Raw genomic sequence first — 20,293 nt, 5'->3', positions numbered from 1 at the left:
TGTCATGTGGAGCTCGTAGCACAGCTTGTTTACCTTACAAACTGTCGGGATTGACTACAAAAAGAGGTCGCATGAGCGTGCGCCAAGGCATACCAGAGCGGCACTTGAGCACTTAAGTAAACGGTCCCTAACATTCCACAACATGTGAATGTCGAATTGTATGCTGGCTTCTACACCAAGAGGCTTTGTTGAAATATTAGTCGCAAACCACGACGTTCTTCATACTCCGAAACTATGCGCGAATAGAAGAAGCCGCCACCTGATCAATTTAGTCCAGTTCATTGCTCATCACAGGATCTAACCGCTGATTCCCCGCAACCTTCTTGGGCCTTGACTAGACGGCAATTGCATCCGTAGTGACTTCTCCACTTGTTATGCAACATGCCATTTTCCTATTCGCTATATCCCCTGTTCGCCGGCTGTTAACCCTAGGAACAACGGCCCGCCACCATATATCCCTTCTACCGCCTCATCAAACATACCGATCAACACTTTACATCACACGTCATTTAGTCGCTCCCTTCTCGGTATGGGAAATGTACAAGGCTACTCCGGTTCTTGCCACAATATGCCAAGTGATGAATTTGGCAAGATGCCCTTGCTTCGGCTCACAAGTTCCGCAGGAGAAATAAAATCTGAGTACTTAAAGGGGTAACTTGCCGCTATGTGGTGCATGTGGTAGACGACCTCGTTGACTTCAAGGCCTCGACATCTCCAACAATGCGGTCTGCCATCTTCCCGTTGCTAGCTACGGCAGCGCTGTCTACAGGTGCACATTTACTACTTTGCACATCATGATAGCTACTAACACCATCAGCCATCCCTTTCGACCAGCCTGCTTCGAAGCGTGCAGTGGGCAGTTGGGATGATGCATACACAAAGGCAACAGCAGCACTCGCAAAGCTATCGCAAGATGATAAGATTGGAATTGTTACGGGTACTGGCTGGTCGAAGAGTAACTGTGTTGGTAACACCAAGGCTGCCAGCTCGATTGGATACCCTGAGTTATGTCTACAAGGTAAGCATACATATTTCATATGAATTAAGCGAACCCGCACTCCGGTACTACAGTATGTGATGCAAGATTCATTGTGGTCGCAGAACATGTTGTAGCCTGCATATATTCTGCGGAAACCGTCTAACTAACAGCACAAAGATGGCCCCCTTGGTGTCCGCTATGTCCGGGGTGTAACCGCCTTTGCAGCTGGCATCCATGCTGCCAGCACTTGGGATATCGATCTCATCCGTGAAAGAGGTGCCTTTCTCGGCAACGAAGCAAAGCAATTGGGTATCCACGTGCAGCTAGGTCCGTCTGCTGGTCCTCTGGGTAAGTTTGCTAAGGGCGGCCGTAACTGGGAGGGATTCGGATCAGATCCCTACCTCCAAGGCATCATGATGGCGCAGACCATTGAGGGCATGCAAGAAGCTGGTGTTCAGGCCACTGCTAAGCATTGGATTGTGAATGAACAAGAGCTCAACCGAGACACTATGAGCTCTGATGTGAGCGACAGGGTTCTGCGCGAGTTGTATGTTTGGCCATTCGCGGACGCCGCTCACAGCAAGGTTGCGGCATTCATGTGCAGGTAAGTGGACTTTATGACACCATGGTATTTTCAAATTGATACTAACATGCTTCAGCTACAACAAGCTCAACTCAACATGGGCCTGCGAAAGCGAAGGCGTTATGCAAAAACTCTTGAAAGACGAGCTTGGCCACCGTGGATACATCATGTCGGATTGGAATGGTATGTAGAAAGTGAATGTGCTTGGATCAAACCTAGCTAACATGGTTTCAGCGCAACACACTACTACTGGCAGTGCAAATGGTGGCCTGGATATGACCATGCCCGGCAGTGATTTTAGCGGCGGAAACGTGCTCTGGGGACCGCAACTCAAGACCGCCATTAGCAACGGTCAGGTTCAGCAATCACGCCTCGATGACATGGTCAAGCGAGTCCTTGCTGCGTGGTACCTTTTGGGCCAGGACAAGGGTTATCCCGCGACTTCCTTCAACTCCTGGACCATTGGATCAAAAGTAATCAGTGGGAACCACAAGACCAATGTCCGAGCGACTGCTCGAGACGGCACTATCCTGCTGAAGAACGCCAATGGAGCGCTACCTCTGAAGAAGCCAAAGAGCATTGCAGTCATTGGAACTGACAGTATTGTTGCACCCCGCGGGCCCAATGCTTGTGTCGACCGTGGATGCACCGAGGGTGTTCTTACCATGGGCTGGGGTTCGGGATCAGTTGAACTTCCACTCGATATGGTCGCGCCATTGGATGCCATCAAGACACAGGCGCAAAAAGACGGTACGACGGTTACTTCGTCGCCCACCGACAACGCCCAGCAAGGTGCTAGCGCAGCTCAGAATGCAGAGGTTGCCGTGGTATGCATTAACAGCAACGCTGGCGAAGGCTACATCACCGTTGAAGGTAACGCCGGCGACCGAAACAACCTAGACCCCTGGCATAATGGCAATGAGCTTGTCAAGGCAGTTGCTGCCGTGAACAAGAAGACGGTCGTTGTCGTTCACAGTGTTGGGCCAATCATCATGGAGCAGTGGATTGAGAACCCCAACGTTGTTGCAGTAGTGTGGGCAGGTCTCCCAGGCCAAGAGCCCGGCAACGGCGTTGTCGACATCATCTATGGCGCAGCGTCGCCAAGCGGCAAGCTTCCTTACACCATTGCGAAGCAAGAGTCTGACTACGGCACTACAATTGCCAGAGGCGACGACAAGTCCTGGGATCTGTTCATCGACTATCGCTATTTCGACAAGCAGAACATCACACCCAGGTTTGAATTTGGATTTGGACTCTCATACACCAACTTCACCTACTCAGATCTCGCCATAACTGGTAAGCCTTCTGCTGGTCCTGCGACTGGCGCTGTAGGACCTGGAGGCCCCGTGGATCTCTTCGAGACCGTTGCTACAGTGACTGCCAAGATTGCCAACTCTGGTGGTGTTGCTGGTGCAGAGGTACCGCAGCTGTATCTAGGCTACCCTGCATCTACCAACTCTCCACCAAAGCAACTCAGAGGCTTCACCAAGCTCAAGCTGGAGGTTGGTGCTAGCGGAATTGCAACATTCAAGCTGAGGAGGAGGGACTTGAGTTTCTGGGACGAGAAGACGAGGAAGTGGACTGTTGCGACGGGCGAGTACACTGTCTTCGTCGGAGCAAGCTCCAGGGACGTGAGGCTGACAGGCAAGATTGTTGTTTAGAGATGTGGAGACAGAACGTATAAGATGCAAGTGTGCCGGAGGCTCCGCTTCCCGACGAGTTTTTCTGTGTTCCCTAATCACATGGCCACGTACTTTGCTCATGTGTAGTCTCATAATAAACTCCGTTGCTCACAGGACTCATCCAGTGGAATGCCCCTATCATGATTTAGTCATACTACGTTCAAAGCGAATTATGTGGCAAGGAAATAATGACACCCACCTAGGGCGTGATTGACATAGCCCTAAGAGAGAAAAAAAAGCTCGGCAAAGCTAGTCCTGCAGGTCCAGTAGACCGTAGCACCGCAGTGTTGCCGATATCGGGATAGATTACTTGTGACTCCTTTGGCCGTCACTTTCGTTTCTTGCGCATAGCCAACGAAAAAGAAACACTTCCTTTTGTCAAGCCTTCACATATGATGGACAAGTGATAGTAAATATGCGATAAACTATACACACAATGTAAAAGCTCAACCACAAGCTGCACGCTCGGACAGATCGGGCAGAAATAAGCAACACTCCCAAAGAGCACAAGAGCAGTGGGGCTGTGAATCACGATCCTCGAGTCTTTTCCCCGGATCTTTGTGTTTGAAGAATCTTTCGTGCTGGCTTACTTTGTTATCTTGATTGTGGCCGTCTTTGATTGGCGCATCGGCGTCATAGCGCAGGCTTCACGTAATCGCGAGCTGTATGAAATTCCCCGCGGTACTCTTTCTCCTCACTCACCATCGCCAACACTTCTTCTCACCACACACATTCAAGCTCAACAATCAACAATACACCAGGGTCGACTAATTGAACCCACTCCATTTTGATTCCGATAAAGATAGAATCGCGCATATGAGTGCTGCGCCTACACTCTTTACTTCCCAGGTATGTTTTGTCTGTTTGGGCGTATGACATGTTATCTAAAACTTGCCGCACACCGTCATTCACCGCCGGCCTTTTGCCGCAGCGGCTTGACGATCGATGCGTATCCATCTCTGTGTTCTTCACTCTTTTATTTTCTCATGATCATGGCTAATTGAGTCTTGTAGGATTACATCTCAGGTACGCTACTACAAGATGACGCGTTGGCAGCGTCAAACTGACTCCATCTCTAGACCACCTGTGGAAGGCGTCAGTGAACTGAAAGCCTACCCAACAAATCACCGAACCAAACACTTCTCTATATCACATCTTCCATCATCATGATCTCTCAACTATTCAAACCCTCCACGGTCCGGTCCGCAGGTCTCCTGGGACGAGTGGCAAAGAACCGCGTACAGGCACGCTACCTGGCTACTGTGCAATCAAATACCGAACGTGTTATGCCTGCTCCTAGTGCACGCAGGGCCACTGCCGTCTCTAACGAGCCTGCCACTTTTACCATCAAGGTACGCACAGTCATTACTTCAAAATTAAGCACTAGACTCACAGCTGCACAGAACGGTCCCATCTTCGAGGGCAAGTCATTTGGTGCTAAAACCAATATTTCCGGTGAAGCCGTCTTCACAACCTCTCTTGTCGGATACCCCGAGTCTATGACCGACCCCTCCTACCGTGGCCAGATCCTTGTCTTCACCCAGCCACTGATTGGTAACTACGGTGTACCCTCGAGCGCCCGTGACGAGCATGGCCTGCTCCGATACTTCGAGTCACCATACATCCAAGCTTCTGGCATTGTTGTCCAGGACTATGCCCTGAAGCACAGCCACTGGACTGCTGTCGAGTCGCTTGGTGCATGGTGTGCTCGCGAGGGTGTCCCCGCCATTTCTGGTGTTGACACTCGTGAGGTTGTAACCTACCTCCGTGAGCAGGGATCTTCTCTTGCTCGTATCTCCGTTGGTGAGGAGTACGATGCTGATGAGGACGAGGCGTACATTGATCCCGAGGCTATCCACCTCGTGCGTCGTGTTTCCACAAAGGCACCCTTCCACGTCAGCTCCTCTTTGGGAGACATGCACGTGGCTTTGATTGACTGTGGTGTCAAGGAGAACATCCTTCGCAGTCTCGTCTCTCGCGGCGCCAGTGTCACTTGCTTCCCCTACGACTACCCTATCCACAAGGTCGCCCACCACTTTGACGGTGTCTTCATCTCGAACGGCCCTGGTGACCCAACCCACTGCACAACCACAGTTCACAACCTCCGCAAGCTCTTTGAGACCTCGCAGCTCCCAGTTATGGGCATCTGCATGGGTCACCAGCTGATTGCCCTTGCTGCTGGTGCTAAGACGATCAAGCTCAAGTACGGCAACCGCGCTCACAACATTCCGGCTCTCGACCTCACCACCGGCAAGTGCCACATTACCTCGCAGAACCACGGATATGCCGTTGACCCGACTACGTTGACGAGCGAATGGAAGGAGTACTTCACCAACCTCAACGACCAGTCGAACGAGGGTCTGATCCACAGCTCGCGCCCCATTTTCAGCGCGCAGTTCCACCCCGAAGCAAAGGGTGGACCTCTGGACTCTGCCTATCTGTTTGACAAGTACATTGAGAATGTGCAGCAGTACAAGGATCAACAGGCCAACTTCTCGCAGAGGAGCAACAAGCCCAGCCCGCTTTTGGTGGACTTGCTGGCCAAGGAGCGTGTTGGTGTGCACCCTGATGCGCCCGACTTTGAGGGCCACGCTGCGGGTATGGACAGCCAGCAGGTCAATGTTGGTGGACCTGTTGCGCCTCCTTACCAGCCCATTACGCAGAAGCCTGTTGCTTCTGCTGCTTAAGCGAGCTGCTTGTTCAGAGCCTGTTGCAGTGCGGGTGTGAAAGAGAGTCAGAAGTAGTCTTTTTCTGTCTATTTTGAGAAGTTTTATCGCTGGATTAGGAAATATTTGGCGTTTTGCGGGAGGATTTGCAGGGACCAAATTGGCGGCGGACAGTAGCTGCAAAGTGTTTCGGTTGTCTAGTAATAAATATATAAGATGATTTGAAAGCAATTGTGCATAGCTTGAGAGTGTGATTGTTCCTGGCAGTATAGCTGCAAGCAAGCAAGCAAGTGCTTGATTGGTATGTTTGTTTCATTCAAGAATAGTATTTGGAAAAAAAAGGGGGTATTATCTAAGCCTTTCCAAAGCCCGGTTCTTCCTGCATATCATCCTCTTGTTCTTGTTGCTGTGATTGTTTCTGCTGTTGCTGTTGCTGTTGTTCCAGTCCGTCTGGCTGAGCAGTTTGATCGCTAGCCTCGGGCTCGGTTGCCAAAGAATCCGTGGGCTTACCGTCCGGTACCAAGACTCTCTTATCACGCCTCTCCTGTTCCTTTTTCCTGGCGCCCGCCTTGAGCTTCTCCCACTGCTCGCGGTACCGGCCGAGGACCTGTGCATCTCTCTCGTGCTGCTTGGCCAGCTTGTCGTTGTTGGCCATGAGGTCGTCGATCTTTGCGTTTTGAGAGGCGAGCAGGGCTTCGAGATCAGCTATGCGCTTGAGGGCTTCGGCGTCGGGTGGTGGAGCGGAGCCTGGTGAGGTGGGCGCCGGCGGTGGGTGCTGCTGTTGCGCATGGCCTGGGATGGGAGGTGACGGGAGGGACGGGTGTGGGTGCACGCCGTGGGCGGCAAGGGAGCTGGGATCGCTGTTGCCGCGTCCAGAGCCTCGAACGCGGAATGACTGAGCGAGAGCGTTGAAGGAGTTTTGCGAGCTGAGCTCCCACATTTGGATGCGCTTGGCCTGCTTGTCGATCACGGACTTGAGCGTGTCGTTTTCGAGGGCGAGCTCTTCCATAGTCTTGTGGCGCGACCCTCTACCCGCAGGTATGTTGAGCTGAGTGGTGACGCTCGTGCCTGGGTTCCCACGAGAGAGCGGACGGCGTGTTCTGGTGGGTGAGGGAGGGCCAACATTCTCGCGTGCATCGACAAACTCTTCATGGGAGCTGCCCCTCAGAGATCCGGAGCCATCGTCGAGTGTATTGTACTGGTTGTTTGCGGAAAGGTTGGGTGCGTTGGGGTCGCGTAGGACACTAGCGTAGGTGACTGTGCCGCCGGTGGTAGGGACCAGGTAGAAGCTCTCGTTGGGACCAAGCGGAGGCGCACCGTCTTCCCTCAAGGCACGCAACGCAGGTTTACTGATGAGGGCGGCAAGATCGGGAACCGAAGAAGTAACAGTCCTCGAAGCTTCAGGCGAGTGGTTTCTAGACCTTGTCCTTGCAGCTCTGTCCTGTTCTCTGGGTGGCTCTGGCTCGGGGGTGGATGCTGAGGGGTTGAGAGGTAAGGATGTAAAGGCAAGGGGCGCGCTGATGGCGGATATAATGCCGCCAAAGGCGTTGTAGAAGCGGCGGAAGTTGTCGTCTGGCGGAGGCGAGGATCGCTGTGGTGAGGGCGAGGCTGGGGCGGGGTGCTTGAGCGAGTCGTTTGCGGTTGGGGAATCTCCTTTGCGCGAGTGCTGGGCGAGGAGGTCACGGACAGGCGTGGAGGGCTGGTCATGGCGGGCGGCCGTAGCATTTGAGTTGCTGACAGCAGGGGCGGCGGTGGCTCTCTTTACGCTGGGGATGCCGCGCTTCTCGGCCAGGTTGGTGGCTATGGATGACTGGGGCAGTCTGCGGCGCGACGTCGGCGGGGTTGTAGAAGAAGCAGCTGGGGTTTGTGGGACCGCGGTAGTTGAGGACTTGGGCAGGGAAGAGACCGATGAGTCGGTAGGTTGCTTTGTCGCAGCGGCTGTCTTCTTCTGCTTGGGCGGAGCTTCTTTGATTAGGCCGGCGAGCTTGCGGTGGTGCACCTCGAGCAGGGCGAGGATGCGCAGAGCCTGGGGTAGCAGTCAGCGGGGGGTTCTAGCGAGGATGATGCGATGGTGAATACCTCAGCGTTGTGCGTGTCGTTGGTGGCATTATGGAATGCGGCGGCGGCCAGGTCGTGCTCCTGCCCCGCGGTCGCGACGCTATTGTTGCGCGTAGCAGCGGCGGCAGCGCGGGCGTGATCATGGGCGTGGGTAAGGTGGGCGGACTCCATGGCGGCGGCGACGGTGTTTATTGAAGCCGCGGGGGGAGGACATGCTCAGGGCGTGGGCAAGGTGGTGTGGTGGTGGTAGTGGTGGTGGCAGTGATGGTGGTGAAGGTGATACTAGGCTGACGAGGGATGATGGTCGGCGGACAGGGATGATGCGGCGCGGCCATGCAACCACGAGTCGATCACTGGACCCGTGAATACGGCCAGAATGAGGGCACCGTTTCAGCTCTCAACAGGCGTGCCGTGCTTACTTTTATTCGGCGTGCCAGATAGACGCGAGGCATACATATGGGGGGCGTGGGTACTTGGATGCTATAGGATGCACACACATTCATACTTACAACAGCACTCTCCCCCTCGCCTGGCTGCACCCACCTACTGACCCCATGCGCGTCACAAAGTCTGGACCTACGTAATCGACGGCTACAGATACATATACGAGCAGACATGCAGACATAGCCACAGCCAACAGCCACCCCCTCGACCCATTGTAACCCTTAAGATGCTGGCTTGAGGCACCTACTGGCCCCGACGACTGGCTTGGCTTGCTTGACGTGCTTGACTTGCTTGACCTGCTCTGTCCTACTCGTCTTGCTGCTATTATTCGTCGAGCGCATCCAACTTCGCCCTCTGCACCTCGCGCACGCCACCGCCCATGGCCTCGCAGGAGCGGCGCAGGAGCATTGGCTCCGTCCTCAGCCCTCCCAGAGACAAGGACGGCACCCTGGCTGCACCACCATCATATTCCAAAGGCCTGGCCTCGTCGACCGTGTCCATTGCAAGCAGCAACGACGACGTCGTCTCCAAGCCCACCGACGGCGCCACCGACCGTCGCAAGAGTCGCCAAAACTCCGAAGACGGCCGCAGCGACGCCTCATCGTCGCATCGCCGCCGCATGTCGAAGCTCTTCAAAAGTCGCAAGAAGCGCGACACGTCCATCTCGGCCTCTGCCAGCCGCGAGGACCTGTCCTTTCTCGACCCCGACGAGCCTGTCCCACCGGTTCCTGAGCTCAAGCGGCCCGGCATCAACCATCCATACCAGAGCGACGACTCGCTGGGCCTGGCAAAGAGCGTTGCCAGCAGCCTGCTCACCGACGACTCCGACTCCGAAACGTAAGTGTTCCGTTTTCTATTAGTTTCAGGCACACGCCCTCTGCTCTCTGCCCTCCGTTTCCAACGGCGCTGCATATCACACTTTAGGGGTTTGCTGAGCAAGGTTTGGCCAGTGCAATGGCCCTGCGGCACCGACTCCACTGCGCCCAGGCGTACGTTCTGGCCACTAGCTTCCCCACCCACTGCCTCTCTCCCTCTCTCATGATCGCATATCCGCCTGCAATCCCTCCTCAACCCTCGCTTCGCCCTTTCTTTTGTTTCTTTCCAACACTTGTCCGTCTCATATTTTCTTTGCCTCGAACCTACCTACTCGCTCCCCTCTGTGTGCGGCTACTAAATCTCCCCACAGCCCACCTCCTCAAAAGCGTCCCGGCATCTCACCACACCAATCCCATGCCGGTCTCTTGACACTCTCTTCGCCTCTCATAGCCTCCGAGACGGTCGACTCCACCAACTCTGCAGATGCGACACTCGTAAACTCTCAGCTCTCGACCGAGGACAGTAACGCCAAACCCACAACCACCACCGACGTCTCTGGAAATAAACGGGGTGTGTCGCCAGTTGGAAAGCTCAGGGAAGCATTCACGCCCAACCGCAGAACGATCACATCTCCAGTGGTTCCCAAAGTCAGCACCGAGACAGAGACTGCAAGGCCAAGCACAAGCGGAGGTGGTATTGGTTCATTTTTTGGAGCAAAGAAGCGTGACGCCAAAATTGCCGATGATTCCCTTCCAGCCTCACCACCACAGATTCTCATAGACGGAGAGACACGGTCGAGTCCATCGCCCCGATCTGCGGCTCCCAAACGTATTGTTACAGCCAATCTACCTGCAGCATCCTCGAATTTAATCGATGCCCCTAAGACCTTCATAACCCCACCCACGCCAACTGATGGAAACGCGTCCTCGCCCACAGAGTCAATACATTCCGACAACGGCTCCAAGTCTGCTGCTGTGCAGTCAACTTCCAACGTAGCCGCCCCTTCATCGGGGAGTATGATAGCGCACCGACGCGTACGATCAGCGACAAACCCTCCGAGCAAGCTATCACAATCGTCTATCCCGCCCCTAACTCCTCATCCTGAAGAAGCAAAAACCCCTGGAGGAACTGCTGTCTTGCCATCATCGCCTGGTGTATCTGGTGGTTTCTTTGCTTCCATCTTTTCTGCTGCGCAGAACGCTGCTAGCAACATTACCGACACCATTGCAATCAATCAAAACGCTAAGAACAAGGCTAGCCAACAACAGCAAAAGGAGGAAAAAGAGACCGAAGACGGTGGTGAGGAAGTCATTGGACCAGCCAACGCTAGTACGGTTGCAACAGAAGGCGCTGCGCAGCGTAGACCTGCTGTTGAAACTCTTGGCTCTGGAAACTTAAGCCTCGAACAACTCGGCATTACTGACAGTAAAGACACCAGCCCCATGTCTTCTGCAACAAACGTAGCCATGCAGGCCGATGAGGCTTCTGCAAAGTCTGAGGACAGAGCTGCTGCTCAAGCAGTCTCAGCCGCATATGCAGGCGACAAGCCCCCGTCGGTAGCCAGCGAGCGCCCACGGTCGCTGACTGCCGTCTCTGGTCAATCAGGAAATGGCGCTGCCACTCCTCCCCGGCAAACCGAGCTAACCGACTCGCCAGCGTCGATACAACGACAGGGCAGCGTTCGCAGTCGTATAAGTGCCGGCAGACGGAGACGGCACAGGGGCAGCTCCGCTACCACGGGAAATACACTGGGCGGAGTCATCAGTGCAAGTACAAGTACTCTAGCTCCAAGTGCCGCACTGCAAAGCCAGCGGTTGAATGGAACCGGTTTTGCAGTAGCACCGCCCAGACGAAACAAGGAATTCCACAATCTGTTCAAGAGCGTTCCCGAGGACGATTATTTGATCGAGGACTATAGTGCAGCCCTCCAGAAGGAAATCTTGCTCCATGGACGTTTATATGTTTCAGAAGGCCATTTGTGTTTTTCTAGTAACATCCTAGGATGGGTCACCAACCTGGTCATCAGCTTCGACGAGGTTGTGTCTGTTGAGAAAAAGTCCACCGCTGTCCTCTTTCCCAATGCTATAGTCATCCAGACGCTCCACGCTCGTAACGTATTCGCCTCGTTCCTATCGCGAGACTCGACCTACGACCTCATCATTGGCATCTGGAAGATCTCTCACCCCAATCTCAAGTCGTCTCTCAACGGTGTCACCCTAGACGGATCAGGCGGTACGGGCGATAAGACGGAGAAAGCAGAGTCAGTCCCCAGTGACGACGGATCCAGCCAAGATTCAGATGACGAGGTATACGACGAAGATGCCGAGGACGATGACGGTATAGGTAGTTTCACAGAGCCTGGCGAGGGTAGCGTAACTGGTAGCGAAGCCGGCTCTGCTGTACCTGTCGAAACGACACGAAAGGTCAGCGGCGCAGTAGCACAGGCTTATGGCGGTGGTGGGGACACTGCCGATGCTGCCAAAGCGGCAACTAGTGGGGCTGCTTCTGCTGCACAGGATTTCCCTGGTCCATCAACACATGGACCTAGCGAGTGTGGTGACAGTGATCAACACTATGACAAACTGCTTATCGACACTACTATTCCCGCGCCTCTGGGCAAGGTGTACAGCTTGATGTTTGGTCCTGCTTCTGGTGCATTCATGCGCAAGTGGTTGGTCGACGATCAAAAGTCTACTGACCTGCAAATGGAAGACGACAAGAAGGGGCTGGGTGAAGACTCAAAAACCTTCAACTATTCTTACATCAAGCCACTGAACGCCCCTGTAGGCCCTCGACAGACCAAATGCAACATTTCCATGAACTTGGAACAGTTCGACTTGGAGAAAGCTGTGAGTGTGCAGTGCAGCACGGCGACTCCGGATGTACCCAACGGAAGCATATTCCTCACTAAAACGCGATACTGTCTGATGTGGGGACCGGGAAATAGCACGCGCTTGATCATGACATTTACTGTCGAATGGAGCGGAAAGAGTTGGCTAAAGGGTAAGACAGTAGCTTTGTCACTGATGATCAATAATGTACTAACCACAACCAGGCCCTATTGAGAAAGGTGCGAATGATGGTCAAATGTCATACGCCACCTCCCTTACTGCTGCTCTTCGCACTGCTGTAAGCGCCGCTAAAGCCGGCGGTGGCAAAGCTATGGGCAAAGGCGGAAAGGGCAGGAAACGCTCCAAAGGTAATCTTTTGGATGATGCACCCGCACCAACTTCAGTTGCTGCTCCAGTCAGCCAATCCAAGGAAAGCAACTGGGGCATATTGGAGCCTCTTCGTAGTCTGTTGGGCCCACTAGCAGATGTGCTAGAGTCGATCTTCACTCCACAAGTCATCATCTTCATCCTCGGAGCGCTCCTCATGTACACTTGGCTTTTCCGTGGTACCACAGGAGTTACTGGTCCGAACCAGTGGTCGACTGCTCAGAGACAGGTGGCGTACGAAGAGATTTGGCGCCATGAAGAGTCTGATTTATGGGCCTGGCTCGAAGAGAGGGTCGCGTTGGATCGGGTCCAAAGCTCCGTTGTCACTGGTGCAAGGCTTCAGCCGGAAGTCGACACGCAGAAGCGAATTTCGCCCAGAGACATGAAAGAGAGGGACATGGACGAAGCCATTCGTGTGACGGAAGAGAAGTTGAGGGCGCTGAAAGATGCCGTCATTCGCCAGCGCTCAGAGTCGCGCACTGCCAGCCCGAAAGAAGAGCAAACGTAGGGTGCGACCGAACGAGTGCCCAACAGGTGGGCCACTGACTCTTAAAACAAGGGCGTGCCCTTGGTGTAAATTATGCAAGACTTCGCATGGCGACGGCGTCTCTTATTGTTTCCCTTTTTATATTTCTTGTTAGGCCGGTATCTCTTGGCGCATCGGATGGCGCTCGGCCCTGAGGTTTGCATTTGAACTTTCTTCTTTCCATTACTCATCATACAGCAGAGCAACGCCAACAGCATCATGTTCTGTTTCATTTGTGTTTCCAAAACTGTCTTAACAAACTACACGCCTCATGCAACTACAACGCAAAGTTGCTTTCTTTATTCTTCTGCTACAATAAACAGGGTCGTTTTCTCTTTTGATCAATTGGTTGGCTGGTAGATTTGTCCTTGTTTTACTAGTCCTTGCAATACGTAAGCACGCGTTCCCTCATTCGTCAATCTACTCTATTTTGCCTCTTCTCTGAATCAAACAAACGTGCATCGTATGAGGTGTTTTGCACGAGTCACGAACCTCACTGCAGATCTTGCTGGGTTTCTGAGGTTACTTCCGAGTGCCTCCGCGGCATTAACAAGAGTGGTGTGGTTCATCCCCAGAAGCTCTACGGCTACGTGCATTCGTCTAATCTTGCCAAGGTAACAGAACGATCTGGGACGAGCAAGTATCACAACAAATGCCTGTATTTCTGTTGCCTTTGTAGCACAGCAGGATACGACATACTGTGATTACTGTCACCTGTACGTAGAGACGCTAAAATTGATAATTAGGCTCTTCTTCGGATGACTCTATTGTTAATTTACACATTGGGGAGAATTACAAAAAGGTTCTGAATAATCTCAACGAAAACTACATTATATACAGTATAGCTCTTACTCTATATCCCAATGTTGTATCATCCCCTTGTTAGGGGCCCACATACAAAGGTCTGGTCTACTTGTACCACTACGGTAGTGTACCACGTTCCAGCCAACTAACGGTAAGCCACACGTAGAACAAGGCAGCTGACAAGAACTTTGACATTTGCATAACAGACGATGGGAAAAGACAACAAGTCGTTCTATAACCCCCTTTCAACCCCGCAGATAAGGTAGTACGAAATGCCAATCCTATTCGCGGAGTAGGTGGACTTGTTCAGGTTCCTGGCTAAATATGAACGGTGAACTAGACCACGCGATGATCACGCGAGGACAACAAGTGCCGGCATATGCGATTTGTAGATCAAGCTCCCGATCAGCCACTCTCTCGTAACGAGCCAAGGTGATAATTATCCCCATGTGAGATCTGGATCGATCTGGCGTTTCGCCACGTCCCTACATAGATGCCCTGGCTAATACGCTTCTTTCGGTATAGCGTCTTGGCAAGCCCATCCATCGTCAGCGGGGTCACTTCCCAAACAATCAACTTCGCACACCCTCTTTTACTGACTTTTCGTATTTACAGGCTTGGGCTTGCCGCACCTCCATTATCGAATCGGCACTTCTCTGGGATTACAATGACGGGTATAAGGATACGAACCTCGGTACACAATGAGTGATTGCATTAATGCCACCAATGGTTATTTTAGCTTGGACAACTTGACCCTTGCGTACCGGCAACGGCAGGGTAGGTTTAAGTTTTGTTTCACGTACATTACCAATCTTTTCTCCGGGGAACCGGTACATGGAAAATCACACCAGGGCCTCACTGGACAACACCCTGTCAAGGTACATGAGACGCGATCGCGGGGTATGTGTCGCGTATCGGTAATGCATCGCGTTATTTGCCGCTTAGGGATGCAGTGGTTGGCTGCGTCTGGGGAGGGGGAAGGGAGTTCTAGAGCAAGGCCTAACCGTGTGTGTTTAGCTCACCAGTCATAATGGTTCGTGTTTATCCATTTTCCTAATTCTAAGCTACATCCGAGCCGCGTAAAATGTTAGAGGTTCCAATACGGAAGAACTAGGTTTGCGCAGGTGAAAAGCGCCGCGCCGTGCGGGTACTAAGTATGAGTGGATGTTGTCACTCTACAAGGGCAATTCGCCTCCCGTCGTCCGTCAGATGAATGTGACGTGATACGACCAGATTACCCAGCATGTCTTAATATTGGTGAGCAAGGCCCGGGTGGAAAATCCTGGACTCACTTTACATTAGCTTTCACTTTTCTCGTTATTAGCCGTCCCGCCGTCCTAGTATATTCTGGACGGAAAGAGTGACACGTTGTTTTAATATACACACCTCCACTCGCAACTGGAGCGAGATAAAGAATGCCGGGCACCTATCTGAATCCTAATGGCAGTGGCTCCAGCGGCGTTCTGCCTCCGCTCGAAGCGCTGGCCAAATGGCCACAGTCCAACTACGATGATCCGATCACCCGACCGAAGGTTGTACCCGCTCTGGCCGGTGTGCTTGGAACAATCATGGTTGTCATTGTAGCAGCGAGGACTTGGGCTCGATTCGTTGTACAGAGAAACGGTGGACTGGACGATTGGATAATACTGCTTGCAATGGTATGAAAGAGAACAACCCCTTGTCTGCCTGTCTATATCCCGTCTATTAATTGCTGATATTTCGATCTGTTATACAGATTCCGACAATCGGGTTCACAATAGTGGTATGTCTAGGTAGGCAACCCCAAGAAAAAACGGAAGAAAGATGAAAGACGCGAAAGAGTGGTTTCCGATCCCGACATTTGGCTAACACGAAGCGATAGCAACCGAAGTTTACGGCTTCGACCGCCACATGTGGGACGTGAAACCCAACCTCTACGTTCCCGAGCGCAAGATTATCTTCGCCGTCTATCTCCTCTACATCATCGCCAGCGGACTAATTAAAGTCTCCATCCTTCTCTTCCACCGACGCCTCGACGCGCGCTGCATCCCGAGCAGCTTCCGCATCGCGACCTGGATCAGCATCGTCATCATCGCCGTCTTCATCACCGCCTTCACCATCATCCTCTTCACCGCCTGCAACCCGCTTGCAGCCTTCTGGTACCAATTCGACGTCGCCCACCAACTCGAGGGCTACAAATACCACTGTTGGGTCAACGAAGAAGCAGATATAATGGCCGCCAGCATCATTTCCGCAGTACAAGACGCAATCGCCGCGTTCCTCCCTACTTTACTCTACTGGAACTTGCAAATCCCCAAGCGCCAAAAGATTGCGCTGGGCGCAATCTTCGCCTCAGGCTACATAGTCTGCATCGTCTGCATCGCCCGCATCGTCGCCATCTACACAATCTTCAACAACGCCCTCTACGACTCCTCCTGGACCACCTGGCCCGCCCTCCTCCTCGCCGTCTTGGAAGTCCAACTCGGCGCCATTGTCGCCTCGGCTCCCGCCCTCAAGGTTTTCGCCAAACACTATTTCTCGGGTTCCTCGGCTTGGGGCAGCAGTGCGTCTGCCCGCTTTGCGTATGGCTCTGCCAGAGCTACGGATGGGAGTGTGCGCCAGGGTGATTTTAGGAAACAGAGTGATACGGTCAAGTCGATGTCGACGATTTTGAGGGGTAGGGGGCCGGCGGAGGAGGATGAGGAGGAGGGTGATGTGTCGTTGTTGGAGTTACGGAACATGGAGACGAGGATGCCGGGGATAGTATAGTATTAGCCCCTTTTTTCATTCTTTTTTCTTACATGTATGCTATAGAAAAGTTAGATTTCACGGCCTATCGGTTCCTGATCCTTTACTGGATACCTTTTTTTCTCCGTTGTTGTACATATCATTTTCTTTTTTGTCTCTTTGTATTATATGTCTCTTTCTCTCGCTTTTACCCCCTTTTTTCTTTCATTCGCTGCATTTGTGCTGAGCGTCAGAGGCTAGATACACGACTTTGCTACCTTTGTGTCGGGTTAAAAAAAAACTCGATATTCCCTTCATAAGCGGAAAGGGAAAAGGGGAGGGAACTACAGTGTTCATTCCAAAAAAATAAGATAAAAAAGTTTCTCAGCTCGACTTCTCAAGTAAACATCATATCATTATCTCGCACCCTTTGAATCGCCCAAAAAATTTAAAAAAGGGTGGGTTTTTTTTAAAAAAAAAGAACGAATGGGTATCATTATCAATCCACAACAACCCTACAATTTACTTTCTCTAACCCTCCTCTCCTCCTCCACTGGCAACGCGCCACTCATCCACCCGACCCCTTCCTCCCTTCCATATAACACTCTCTCCCTCCCACCCATCGTACTCCACCAATTCACCGCTACAACACTACGCTCAGGATCCATCTCGCCACTCACGAGTACCTCCCAGAACCGTTTCTTCGCCACCTCGCGCATCTCATCGTCATGGATCTGATTCAGCAGCTCCGCGCAAAGCGGGAGCCACTCATCCAACAGGGCGATGGGGAGATACGGGAGTGCATCGATGAGGGTAAGTGCGAGGACTGCTTGTTCGGAGAGGGCGGGGGGCGGGGCATCCGAGTCTTGTAGCGCGAGGGCTACGGCGTCAGGGGGAAGTGGGGCCGTAGGCGCATTGAGAGCGCGGTGATAGACGATTTCCAACAGGGTAGCTGGGAGATCGGGGTGCGTTGCTGAGAGGGGGGATGGGGGCGCGGTAACGCGCATGAGGGTCTTGAAGGCGAGGCGGAACTGGCGGGGGGAAAGGCTGTTAGGGAAGACGCGGAAGAGGGCGTCGATGTAGAAAGGAAGGTGTTTTGCGGTTAGGTTTGCGGATTGAGGGGCTGAGAGGACGGCGAGCATAACGCTGTGTGCGGCTTCGAAGATGGGGAGCATGTTGCGGTTTTCAGCTGCAGCGAGGTAGGGGACTGCGGATGCGACGAGGAGGTCTTCGTTGGTGGAGGGGGAGAGAACCAGGGTGAAGTGCTCGGCTGTGTTGAGGAAGTAGAGGTCGAGGATACGGTCCAGGGGATGGCTGGGGATTTGGCCGAGATGTTGGGAGGCGATTGTTTTGAGGAACTTGTCGGCGTGATTAGGATAGGCAGCAAGGATGTCAATGGCGGTGAGGTAGACAAAGGTGTGTTGGGAGAAGGATGCTGGGCCTAGCCGTGATGTGATGAAGTAGAGATGGCGCAGTGTTTGCAAGGCTTGCGCAGCGAGCAATGGGGCAACGGCATCGGCAGCAAGTGCCCTGTCAGCCAGTGCTCGTTTAAAGACGCCACGGAGGATGATGGTCGTGGCAAACAAGGCGGCCTTGAGAAGGTTCCACAGCTGTGGTGTTGTCTTGTGAAGCGCTTCCTCTTCCAGGTTGGCTGCCTCTTCAGCGGCCTCAATATCAGAAAACTTGTTCTGCCGCCATTGCGTAGTGAGAGCACGAGAAAAACTTGCAAGATCATCCATCATGGTCTGGATGATCCAGGGGTTCTTGACGTTCTCTACTGCATGCGCAATCAGACGCGACAGAGGTCCCATTGAGGCTACAAGCGGCCTGTTCATGATGACCTCGACCTGTCTGAAGGAACTCGAGTGTGGCTATGTATGGTCAGCACAAGATCCTCAACTCACTTGCAATAAACTTACACTCCAATCCAGCTTTCCCGACTGAGTCGTCCGCACATCCAGATCCAAACCGCCAAGAAAGTATGCCGACTGAAACCCTTCATTGGAATAAAACGCCGTTCCAATAAGCACAGGGAGTAGCAGGTCATAATCAAACTGCGTTCTCTCCACATCTCCAATGCATCCGAAGGCATGATTAAGGACCAATGTTATCGTATGGCCTCCCAACCCATCAGCCTCGGAGCGTTCCCTCACTTCAACCAAGGCCAGATTCGTCGCCCGCACCAACGCGCTTTCTACTCTCTTGCGCATAGCGGATGCCCAGTACAAATCCATTCCCTGCTCTTCGAGATTGCCAATGCCAATCAACAGGCCCCCTAGCACAACCAGGTGCTTCCATCGTCGGCTGCGGTCGTCTGCGCCCGCAACCACAGCGCGCACCCATTCATCGAGCGATAGGCCTCCTCCCGTGGGAACCTGGCCAGGCGTAAGTTTAGGCGCTTTGTTAAAGCGCACATCGTTGTGATGATTAATGATTGTCGTGATAGCCGAGTGGAAGACAGAGAGCATGCGCAGGGGCATGCGAACGCCATCAGGACGGTCCCATAGCGCGGGGGCCGTAAGCAGATGCGAAGTCAAAAGACTTAGGTTGTGTGGGTTCCCGAGAGTAGTAAGCAGCGAAGACGCGGTTCCAAGAAGGCTGCTTTGTAGTCAGTATATGCGCGGGTGCGTTCACATGGGGGGACTCGAGATGCATGCATACCGCGGCGTGTCCTGCTGATCCGTATATGTCTGGAGCGAGCGCAGCAGCGTCGACAAAAGGCGATCTACGGGCATGATTGGGGATTCGAGGTAGCCCGTGGGAGGCTACGGCAACTGGCGCATTCGAAGGCTTGTTCGGGGCGTCGTCGGAATTGCGATGATGATGGGCTTCGGGTGTTGACTGTTGCGCTCACGCGCGTCGAGCCGAGGTTGCGAGCTCGGGCCCCAGCCGCCGTCAACATTCATTTTACTATGTCCGTAGATCGACGTCACAAGTATGGGGATAGTTAGTTGAACGCATATATTGTAAATAGTTACTGGGCACTACTATGGCTATCAAAACTGCACTACCAGTCACGTGCGCCCAAACGACCCAGAAAGCCATAACCAAACCATGCTGTCGCCCGAATGAGGCGAGTCTGAACCTGAACCCCTACCCACGTCAATTAATTACTTGTTTCGGCCCCTGTTCTCGAAGTCCCCAACATGACTACACTTCGAGCATATCCCACTCAACATGATAGTTAACGAGTTCTTCCCCAGCTTCATCCAGCGCGTCAACTCGGCTGTTCCGCAGGGCTACACCACGCCTCCCTTTCCCTCGCTCTACTGGCCGCTGCCTGTCGGCGCACACCCATCTTTCTACCTCTATCGCCCGGACGACGTCTTGCGCTTCACGGTATACTGGAGCCTACTTCTTGTCGGCGGCATACATCTGGTTGTAGCACTATGGGCGTGCGGTGTACAATGGCGCAACTGGAAACTCATATGGATTGCCGTGCCCTTCTTCACCGTTGTTGGGGGCATTGAAGCGCTGGTCTCGGGCGCGATTGTCGGTGGACTGTGAGTAACCACTCTGTCTTTGAACAAGGCACAGAGAGCGCATGCTGACTGGGGATTTAGTATCGGAGGCGTCTATCAAGCTGGATATTTTGAAATGTCTACCTGGATACCCTTTGTGTGGGCCGTTATCAACACGCTGGTACTCATTCTGTCTTCGTTTGCTATTTACGGTGGTCTCTGATGCGCCGACACGACTGGAGTACGCATAAACGCGTCCACACCATCTTATACTGGCAGCTCATAGCGCTGGTCAAGACACGCGACCCTTGCTTGGGTTCGCGGGTGTGTTGAAAGCAACCACGGCGTTT

General features: G+C 53.1%; 6 protein-coding genes across 6 annotated transcripts; 4 read left to right on the top strand and 2 right to left on the bottom strand.

Moving 5' to 3' along the window:
• Window positions 1-720: 720 nt before the first annotated feature.
• COCCADRAFT_34214 (glycoside hydrolase family 3 protein) lies at window positions 721-5,931 on the top strand (the record flags this gene model as incomplete). The annotated part of the gene is made up of 8 exons (XM_007711105.1): window positions 721-769; window positions 818-1,018; window positions 1,157-1,583; window positions 1,639-1,745; window positions 1,797-3,217; window positions 3,506-3,510; window positions 4,356-4,596; window positions 4,648-5,931. 8 exons carry the CDS (start codon window positions 721-723, stop codon window positions 5,929-5,931), a joined length of 3,735 nt encoding a protein of 1,244 aa, XP_007709295.1.
• A 331-nt stretch (window positions 5,932-6,262) lies between these two features.
• Window positions 6,263-8,139, bottom strand: COCCADRAFT_88239 (uncharacterized protein; the record flags this gene model as incomplete). Its single annotated transcript, XM_007711123.1, has 2 exons — window positions 6,263-7,936; window positions 7,990-8,139. The coding sequence occupies 2 exons, from the start codon at window positions 8,137-8,139 to the stop codon at window positions 6,263-6,265; spliced, it is 1,824 nt and encodes a 607-aa protein (XP_007709313.1).
• Window positions 8,140-13,448: 5,309 nt separating this feature from the next.
• Window positions 13,449-13,676, top strand: COCCADRAFT_88411 (uncharacterized protein; the record flags this gene model as incomplete). Its single annotated transcript, XM_007711122.1, has 1 exon — window positions 13,449-13,676. A coding segment is annotated over one exon (228 nt), but the record flags the coding sequence as incomplete, so codon positions are not given.
• Window positions 13,677-15,191: 1,515 nt separating this feature from the next.
• COCCADRAFT_34211 (uncharacterized protein) lies at window positions 15,192-16,524 on the top strand (the record flags this gene model as incomplete). The annotated part of the gene is made up of 3 exons (XM_007711104.1): window positions 15,192-15,434; window positions 15,512-15,548; window positions 15,638-16,524. 3 exons carry the CDS (start codon window positions 15,192-15,194, stop codon window positions 16,522-16,524), a joined length of 1,167 nt encoding a protein of 388 aa, XP_007709294.1.
• Window positions 16,525-16,997: 473 nt separating this feature from the next.
• COCCADRAFT_88325 (uncharacterized protein) lies at window positions 16,998-19,217 on the bottom strand (the record flags this gene model as incomplete). Its single annotated transcript, XM_007711121.1, has 3 exons — window positions 16,998-18,353; window positions 18,402-19,080; window positions 19,144-19,217. The coding sequence occupies 3 exons, from the start codon at window positions 19,215-19,217 to the stop codon at window positions 16,998-17,000; spliced, it is 2,109 nt and encodes a 702-aa protein (XP_007709311.1).
• A 442-nt stretch (window positions 19,218-19,659) lies between these two features.
• COCCADRAFT_88330 (uncharacterized protein) lies at window positions 19,660-20,166 on the top strand (the record flags this gene model as incomplete). The annotated part of the gene is made up of 2 exons (XM_007711120.1): window positions 19,660-19,985; window positions 20,046-20,166. The coding sequence occupies 2 exons, from the start codon at window positions 19,660-19,662 to the stop codon at window positions 20,164-20,166; spliced, it is 447 nt and encodes a 148-aa protein (XP_007709310.1).
• Between the last annotated feature and the right edge of the window lie 127 nt (window positions 20,167-20,293).

This window comes from Bipolaris zeicola (assembly GCF_000523435.1).
Source record: "Bipolaris zeicola 26-R-13 unplaced genomic scaffold scaffold_25, whole genome shotgun sequence".
Classification (NCBI taxonomy): domain Eukaryota; kingdom Fungi; phylum Ascomycota; class Dothideomycetes; order Pleosporales; family Pleosporaceae; genus Bipolaris; species Bipolaris zeicola.
This window is presented reverse-complemented; position numbering and strand designations above follow the sequence as displayed.